Below are 10,279 nucleotides of genomic sequence, written 5' to 3' on the forward strand. Positions count from 1 at the left end.
AAATAACAGTGAAAACGTGTAATATTTGCTTTTGTTGACACGTTTTCAAAGGTAATATGATAGGCTTATATAATGAAATCATTCGCATTTGTTATTGCGTTGAACTTTAATTGTCGTGAATTGTATAATCAAAACTACCAGTAGCAAGCTAAATGTTGCCTGACAGGTTTAACCACTCAAGTGGCCTAGTGATTAGAGTGTCCTGTACGGATGCGGAAGGTTGTGTGCTTGACCATCGGCCGAGTCATACCAAAGACTTACAAAAATGGTACTAACAGCTGCCTCGCTTGGCCCTCAACATTAAGAGGTTAGTGCTAGGACTGGTCGGCCTGGTGTCAGGATAATACGACTGGGTAGGATATCATGTTACATGTCTGAGGCATGATGTCCCAGTGCTAGACATCACTACAAATGGCTACGCTGCAGATATAGTAGCAATATCACTGAAACATTGTTAAAGGTACGTTAAATCTCCAGATCACACAAACAGACACACACACACACACACACACCTGAGAGGTTTAGCATGTGTATACAGTACCTGACTAACCATAACTTGAGTTAAGATGTAAACGGGGATAAATATAAAATATAGATACGATTACGGTAAATGGGGATGAGTTTTAAAAACATGATGGACAAGAAGACATCGGCTAAGGAACGGGAATGTTCGTCTTTCTTTTACCCTCGATCTCGAGTAGATAAACATGTGGTAAATCTGCATGAAACGTTCTATCACAGGAATGACGATTGCTTGCAGGTATTTTAAAGCTTCTAAAGTAATGTCTATAAACACACCCATATATGTCTGTCTGTTTGTATATATGTATCTAGATACATCTCTTGTTTTGTTGGCATAAGTTCCTTTAAAGGGTCTTTTTGTAGCACTGATGACTGATAATTTCACTAATTTCCAGATGCTCCCGGGAAGCAAGGGTTTAAAATCACAGTGATAACCATTGGTTTTTTAACCACTGCATAAACATCCTGGCATCGACAAAGACATACATATAAATGGGGTTTGATGAATGAGGGAAATCATGCCAAAATTTGTATAGGCTAAGCCATTTCATTTGTGTAACGGTTTGTCAACCAAGCAAGTTAATACTTGAAGCTTATTTCTTATGTTCGGTCAGATTTATCGTAACTTACGACCTTTGAGTAATAAATTAATGGAATCAATTTTCGCTCTGAATCCCCAAATCAACCAAGAACGGTAATCAACTCGCTTCATGCCCTTTTGTCTTGAGTGAAATGATCTAACTTACTTCGATGTTATCATTCGTTTGTCTTTAAAGCAACGAACAAAATGGTTATTGAATTTCAAAAAGCACTCTTTGATATTATTAGTAACTGACATTAGCTATCTCTTTACATTAAATACAAAGACCCTAAAATGAGTATGGCAACGTTAGATGAGCAAGTTATAAAATAGCAATAGTAGTGTTTAATTGGTCAGATGACAGTTATGTTGAAGAAAGTGAAGTTATAAATATTATTTTGCGCCACATGTAGCGAAGTAAAGCATGAGGAAAGTCTTTTACTTATCGCATATCAGCTAAATTGATTAAGAATGGACAGGCATGACCATAGCATTGTACACTTCGGAGCTACAATTCGTATTCCTTTTTTAACTTTTGTACCTCTGTCCATCTTGAGATATAATAATTAAACTATCTCTACGATAGAAAGTAGGGAAAATATAATAATCAGTCGAATTTCATTAATATAAATAGTTTAACTGTTAAGGTAATTAGTTAAATCACATTTAAACTTGCCACTGATTATTCCTGATGGTGTAGTCAGTAATTGCAGTTCTGGATTATCTAACCTTGCCCAGTAAATAGCCGAGTCGTTGGCGATGATAATATGTCTGTTGTCTGTATCCAGCATCATGTATTTAGTGCCATTTGTTTTCAGAACACAGATGGGAGCGAAGGAAAAATGCGTCAAAACTCTAATATCCACTATACAGACACTGGTCACATTACTGAACATCAATCCACGATGAAAGAACCAATTATTCACTGTAAATTAACGGAAGGAAAATATGTAATGTTGTATGTTAACTTGTTGTTAACAGATCAAATTTTTTTTGCTTATTATATATGCAGTAAAACAAACCGTCAGGAAAAGTACCAAAAATCTCTTCATAATTCAAGTATATTTTGTTCAACGTTTTGCATGGAAAAGGATGTAAGATTAAGCAGTATTCAGGATGCAACAACGTTACACTTCATACTGTTTTTGTTGTTTATATGTTGCCATTATTACCTAAAAGATTCTATTATGTTAACGAGAAGCATATTTCAATTTAATGTCAGCGTACTTATGTAGCATATGCAAAAAATGTATTCGTTTGACACTGAAAGCAACTAACATAAACTAAGGAAACGAGAATATATTCTAGATATAAGAAAACTATATGGCACGAAAACATTTTGAAATCAATACTAGCTCTGATAGATGAATCATGTATGAGTTACACAGTTTAACTGAGTAATGTACCATTAACGTTCAGAAAGAAAAGCAGAAGGTTCATTCAAATATGAGGCAAATGACACTTCCAACATTAAAAGTATATGCAGAGACACATTTTAACTCATTGTGACAGTTCCTCAACTATCTTTAGTATATTTACATGAACATGTTTTCATGTCTTTGTTGAGAGTGTATCCATCTTTACAAAGGCATGTGGCGCCGTCTTTCTCCGTCACACAGATCTGTTCACAACCATGGTTCACACAGTGGGCTAGAAGTAGACATAAAAAGGTATGTTTAAAGGTCATATCGTATAAGAAACAGCGGTATAATCCAATATTAATGGATGCAAAATGAATTACTGGAGAGAGATATATATTTTCCCACCTAGAGTATTAAAAATGAATGTCTGGAAGAGAGAGAGAGAGAGAGAGAGAGAGAGAGAGAGATAACGGGAGGGACAGGGGGAAAAGAGACAGCGTTGTTCTTGTTTTTGGTTCGGGTTTAATGCCATCTCACAGGCAGGATGGGCTAAAAACCACTGATCCATGGGAAGCTTTCTTAAATTTCCGCAATAGCCAAATACTAGACTCGAACCACTCCACCTCTACCGACGGTGAAATAGATTGCTGTTGTAGCGAGGATAAATGCCATTTTGCTACACACGATAGGCTACATGGAGGCCAGGATGACGTTTGAAAGGAGTACACGGGAGAAACCCGAGAAGAAACCCGACACATGGGAACTTCTGGAAACCTTCTCACGTACGTAAATTGACAGAATCCGAGACTTTTACCCACTCTGTTAGAGGTGAATCAGACGGCAGTGATCTGTAATGGTGAGCGCTTTATAAGATTACGTCCTGACAAAATGTTCCTAGTAGAAGCTGTTATGTATATTTAACTTTGTAATATGTTAATACTGTGTACCTGACTTTTGTCATGATTGAAGATTTTGCCTTTCTGTTTATTATCATCATTTTAAGTAAAGGAAATGTTCATTTAGAGAGAGTTCAAGATCATACTACATCGCAATAAAACTAAACCCGATAATTTGCTATTAAGATGATTTTTCCAGATCAGGTTCAGATTGCATATATGTCCTGCTGTGCTTGTTTAGGATGCATCACTTAGCTTTAACAGTTTTCCAGTCATATGGCTATGCTGTCTGCAGATTGACAGTTTAAGGTGATGTCTAGCACTGGGGCATCATGCCACAAAAATGCAGCATCATGTCCCACACAGTCACGTTGTCTTGATACCAGGCCGACCAGTTATAACATTGACCTCTGAAATCTGAGCTCCAAGGGAACGTATGCTAATAGCATTTTTATATTCTTTAGTTTGTCTCGGCCAGGGTTAGAAACCTCCATCTACCGCATCCGACGCGGACGCTCTAACCACTAGGTAATCGGATCAGTTAAATATATCCAATGACCTATATAAATGGAGGTGCTGATAAAAATATAAATTCTTGTTTCATTATCAGTCTATGGAATCATTTATGTTTAAAACTAATTTGAGAGGAAATATTCATTGAAATTACCAAGTGCTCATTGACAATATGGAATAAGACATTACCTTATGATTATCGAGAACTCATACAAATGTATAGTTGGTTGTATTATTATGATATATCTTGACTTTCACGATTATTGAAATTCGTTTGAAAGTTTCGAAAACTTTCGGCTTGTTAAGTGACATTAAAAATGTTTAATAATTTATTCCACATACCATATATTTCTCCGAAGGTTAAACTTTGTCGCGTTGAGATTAATACCTGTTGTTAAATGTTACTCGAATTATTATCTTCACTTTGTTTTTTTATATATTTGAATACCTAGATTCGTAACAAGACAAACATACAAACCCGTGGTACGTGGGGGTTGTGCATCAGGATGGAAAACAGTAACTCCGTAATAAGTTACGCCAATTTTTGACAAACCCTTGCTTAACTCCTTTCCATTCGTTTTATCGAAGAAATAAAGACCAGGATATCCCCAATCAGTCACATACAAATAATCCTGAAAAATAACACAAGCCTGACTTGAAGAACACACTGGATCTTATCATTTTCACATTTCAGAGATAAAAGCAAATAAAAAAGTCTTAATAACGGCTTTACCCTGGAATGGATAATCTTTAAAAATTGAGACTTTTTGACTGAAGTAACAGATATTGCATAGGCCATACTAATGTTGACAAAGCGATCTGATGCGTGGATTACATTGTACCATTGATGGTTATCACTTAAGGCATTCCATAAACGTTTCGTTATGCTAACTTTATTATTATATTTGTTGTTATTATTGAACAAGCGAAAAGAAATATCACTGAATCTTTTGATAGGTTTTCTCACATATGTATCGATTTGTGCTACCACCTAATATTGTTCAACAGTATTCTGAAACTATAAGGTTTTAGTTACCTTAAAAACAGCAATATCAAAGAAGTTGCTGTATGATTTTTTGACCAAGATTTTTCTGTCCCTGCCCTCGTAGGTGACTGTTTCCACGGTGTCCCGACCAGCATCAACGAAGTATATACGTCGTGCTGCGTAATCAGAAGCCAGACTGTACGGATGCAAAAGGTTTGATGATATCAGAGACTTCCGATTCTTACCCGTTAGACTGGAAACCTCGATCTTAGTGAAAGTTCCAATATCACTCCAGAAGAGTAGGCTGTTGCATAAGAGATAAGATTAAACGTTAGACTTTGTTAAAGTGAATGAGACCCTATTTCCGTTTTCTTCAAGAAACTACCAATAATAGCATATGTCATGCAATCGGACGATATACACAGACCCAGAGATGATGAATATTACACCATTTGTTTAAACATGTTTCACCTCTGTTTTCTTTCAGAAGCTTGACCGTTTCCATCTTTGTTATACAAAGTAATTTTCGTTCACGTATAACATGAGCAAATGGTTTCTTCGTAATAAACAGGTATAAGCTTTATGTTATAGTCAGTCTCCAATGCAAATCATTAACGCTTGCGAATATTGCCACATAAATCTGTAGCCACTCGTTTACAATAACCAGTCACAATACTATCATAATGGTAAGCTAGTTCTAAGGGCTTGCTGTATACATCATCAATACTGATCGTCCTAAGTATCTGTGCAACTGTAAGCATTGTCATATATATATATATATATATATATATATATATATATATATATATATATATATATATATATATATATATATATATATATATATTGGCTTAGAACATGTCAGGACATTTACTCCGTTGCAGTGAATAACTTTACACGTTGAATGTAGCTGTTTTATGTTGAAAAGGAAAAAGGTTACATGGACAAAAAAATCAGTTTTTTTCTTGGTCTACCCTCGTCTTTCTTATCAATTCTCTGATTACTAATATAATTTTCTTCTTGGTATAATTACTCCGTAAACCATTATTATTCCCTCAGCGAATCCAGCCCAAATAGAAGATTGCTCGCTCTGTCTTAAGATGTTTCAATTAGCTGCGTCACAATGAATACGTCGGAACTTGAGGTACCAAACGTAAAACTTACATAAATTATCTATCCCGGTTTAATAGTTGTTCGTCTAGCGAAGTTCTAAACGTGAACAAGATATATCATGTAAATAGAGTCATGAATAACGATTTAGATATTGACTGAAAATAAATGCAATTGAGCTCAGATATTAATTTGGTAATAATAATGACTTGCATTATTATATAATGGCATTCAACGATATTGAAAATCAACATTTAAAGCATTATGTTACTTGATTTAGCTAATACTTCTCAACGACACTTAAATATTATTGCATTTGATATATCGGTATATTGAACCGTGAGAACTTCATATGCTAAGTGGTTAGAATAACCGATAAAAGAGATAAACGTGTTGACATTTTCATATTGCTTCACTATTGCGATTCCACTGATAATAAAGGCGGAGGGTACAACCACTTTATGGCAAATGAGATTTCAAGAAAGGGCCATCACGTACGAATATAAGTCAAAGGAAAGTTTATTACCTTAACATTGACGTTTGCTAAACATGAGAGTAAATATTGTGACGCAAACAAATATCTAACAACGCAGGGCAATAATAAATTGTATTCTTGAATATTTGTCAGGAAATGTGCAAAACTGTACATCATGAATGTCAAAGTACAAAACATAAGGTACCAACTGATAAAGGCTGGTATTGTTCCTTCTCACCGATGAGAGAGAAAAGTCTAGCTCATTTGCTAACCTTACTTTAGTTGTCTCAGTCTGGTAGTCTCAAACCTGATGTCTCAGTTATGACGTCCACGCACTAAGAAATAGTGTCATTGGTTACGGAAGAAAAAAATAAACATCATGCTCAATATATATGTAAAAATAACACGTAAGTTCATAAAGAAAAGTAGTGTCTTTCTAGGTTTTACAATACCATACAAAATATATTCAGAGATGCAGACAAATATAGTGATATATTGTTTACGGGTCATACATTAAAGCAAAGGATACGACTCAAAACTGCATTGGCCTTCAGTGCTGATTACATTCATATTTGGTCCATGCTGTTGTACAATTGTTTTTATATATACGTTATTAAACGTTTTATGGTTTCAAATATATTTCACTTTCTGCTACGGGGAAAACACAAAACTGTTAGGCGAGGTGATATCTAAAGTAAGATTGTTAACAAAAGTTAGAGTTTTACGAGTTTAGAGGTATGGAGAAAGAAAGGAACACAAGAAGACGTACCAAAAACAATTAATGAAAAACTAAGAGTGTACGATGACACCAAATAGGAGTTCTGTATGAATAAATGTTACAAGAACAATAATCATATTGATTGTGTTACCTGACCATACACTCTATTTGCGAGTGTAACCCACGTGGATATATCTGTGAAAGGAAGGAACTAATAATTACGAACAAGGACCAAAACGTTCAATAACTTTATAGAGAAGCAAAGAGCATGAAAACGCATCCCATAAATGCAAGCTTACACATTATTTGTAATAAAAACTAAACACTGTTTCGGATGCATTCCGAACATATCAATGGTTACATAATTCCAAACGCTCTCATTAACTGCCGCAAATTGGTAGAAATCACAAATGTGTTATGTCAGAAATACTTTCTCTAAAATTTGTCAAACAAGCCCGAGCGGCCTAAGGTGAATCAAGCATAATAATGCGATTGCAAATGAAATCTCCTGCACTTAACAATCAGAATGGTTTTTATCGTCAGTTCAAATGCTATTCCACAGAATGGTTTCAATGTAGCATATGACTGCATCATTAAAAGCAAAACGTGTTCTTTTTCCAGGACATGACAGATAATAATCTATATCTAACGTTATTCAGCTAGTGTAAAAATACATATCTCTAAGTATATGTGAATAGCCCAACACATAATCGTTTAACAGTTAGTAAACATTTCCTGTACAAAGTATCTCATCGTATCATTGGCTACAAAATAACTTTTCTAAATTAGAACGGATGTGAGTTAGTAGTTATAATTACAGAAGATGTTAACTACTGTTATTTTCATTTGATAGGCATCGAATAGATCTGATAATGCATTAATACTATCTAATGCATTTTATGTTTGTATTCTCTCAAGCTCATAACAAAGACACCTGGGACAACTGCCATCTTCGCTGCACAACATATGAATATGATGAGTTCACAAACAAGATGCACATAGGCTCTGGGCATTATATTTACTACTTTATCGCCAGAAAGGATATATGCAGAATGTTCGAGTTACCAAGACGATGTGAAGAGCAAATTCTAACCTGACCACGTGCTCATAGTCTCAAAACTCTCGTTCTAGCTAAGCAACCAGAAGGTAAGAAAGTTCTCAAAACGCTAAATGTAACCTAATTGAAACATGACAAACGTGAAACATGATCTTTTGAAGAACTGTGTGGACAACTTGGTCTTTGACACGGTCGGCCGTGGACGTCTTTGAAAGATTAGGGCGTAATGTAGCTGCACAGATGAATTCATTGCAATGATTAGAAAAGAGCACAATGATATGCTATCTCGTGTTGTGGATCAAGAAAGACTTTATGTTATCACAAACCCCTTTCAGAATGATGTTCTGCATCATGTTTTCCGATGCCTTCTGTGACTATGACACTGCGATCCATATCTGAAACCAGACTGACTAAATATTGTTGAATCTGAGAAGACAACATGCAAAGACAAAGTCACAGGAAGTGAATGCTCATGAACGCCTATTTGCTGACCATGTTATCCGGAATGACAAATTTGAATCTGATATGAAAACCTACACGGACTATTTCTATTCAGCTTGTGACAATACGTTCCTCATAATCAATGCATGGAATTAATGGATAATGCACCAACCGACACCATGAGTGCCTTGTGTACATTCTATTATCACAGTAAATGGTCAATGAAGTGGAATAGTTCAATTTCCTCAGTAGCAGTCACATGCAGTCCACATCGATGGTGAAATAAATGCCAAAGTTGCAAAAGCATGTGCATTGTTTGACTATTTGGCTATATCTCTCTTTCCCTTTGTCTCTCCGTATATATATATATATATATATATATATATATATATATATATATATATATATATATATATATATATATATATATATATATATGTACTTACGCTTCCATCGGATCCAGAGCCAAGGCATGAGGTCCTTCAAGATGTTCATGGATGAGAACACGGTACATGGATGTATCATTGCCTAAAAGTGACTGAACCATGATCCACATGTACTGTGGGTCGGTCCAGTAAATGTTATGGCTGATCCAATCCACCGCCAATTTGACATAATCACTTGAAATTCCTTTGTGTAGAATCGTCCATTCATTCTGTCCAGAGAGACCAATAGAGAAATTGGAGTCCTTGCATATTGTCTTTGTGTAGCGGTCGTACACGAACGCCTGCTGTAATGTATAATCTCCGTCTGCGCTGAGAAACTCAACATTGATGGAAAGGCGAAGTGAACGGATGTAATCCAGGTTCGGCTTTCCGTCCATAGCAATTGCCACTGTCGACAACCGTTCGTCCATGGATCCCGGGATCATCGTAACAATCAATCCACGGTCATTCTCTAGAACATTATATATATATATATATATATATATATATATATATATATATATATATATATATATATATATATATATATATATATATATATATATATATATATATATATATATATATATATCCATTTAAAATTTACTCTGCATATACACTACCTTATATTATAAGTTATCTATAATTTATGAACAAAATATGTTTCCAATGACTCGCAATATTATTAAGGATACAAAACAGTGCATAAATTGACATAATTCGCTGATATTAACTCCGGGCGTAAGATATAATCAAATATTGATATTAGTTTCCCAGGTTTTGGAACAAAAGTAACTTGTATCAGAATCGGAGTCATTTTGTAGCAGCATTTCAATTGTCGGGATGTATTTGAATCTTGCAAATTCATTGCTCTCTGCACATTAGCGATATTGTGTCGTTCACGATCAATAACTTGAACTCAAAGGAGTGATTACATGAATGACTGACATGGTTGATTTTTTTTAAAATGTTCTTTATACAACGTATGAATAAATTCATGTGAAAGATATGAGCCAAGATAAAAAACAAAGATGTAGAAAGACAGTCGAACCTACCTTTGCAAAGTAAACTGAGGTCAATATTCCACTCTCCGTGTGACGTGCATGTGATATTTCTTGTGATGGTTGGGTTTTTATCAAAGCCATCATTACAGTCAAATGCACACTCCTCATCTGCATTAAACTGACAATCATCTG

The 10,279-nt window shown here is 35.0% G+C and overlaps 1 protein-coding gene across 1 annotated transcript in view; it reads right to left on the bottom strand.

Moving 5' to 3' along the window:
• Positions 1–9,529, bottom strand: part of LOC149784100 (uncharacterized) — a 34,457-nt gene extending 24,928 nt beyond the window's left edge. Inside the window, exons 1-3 of the mRNA XM_089932947.1 lie at positions 9,105–9,529; positions 5,103–5,161; positions 2,642–2,752 (exon numbers count right to left, since the gene is read on the bottom strand). Of these exons, the coding sequence (XP_089789073.1) occupies positions 2,642–2,752; positions 5,103–5,161; positions 9,105–9,529 (595 nt within the window). The remainder of the gene's footprint in view (positions 1–2,641; positions 2,753–5,102; positions 5,162–9,104) is intronic.
• Between the last annotated feature and the right edge of the window lie 750 nt (positions 9,530–10,279).

The sequence above is a fragment of the Sinohyriopsis cumingii genome, chromosome 14 (assembly GCF_028554795.1).
Source record: "Sinohyriopsis cumingii isolate HCF-2022 chromosome 14, ASM2855479v2, whole genome shotgun sequence".
NCBI lineage: Eukaryota > Metazoa > Mollusca > Bivalvia > Unionida > Unionidae > Sinohyriopsis > Sinohyriopsis cumingii.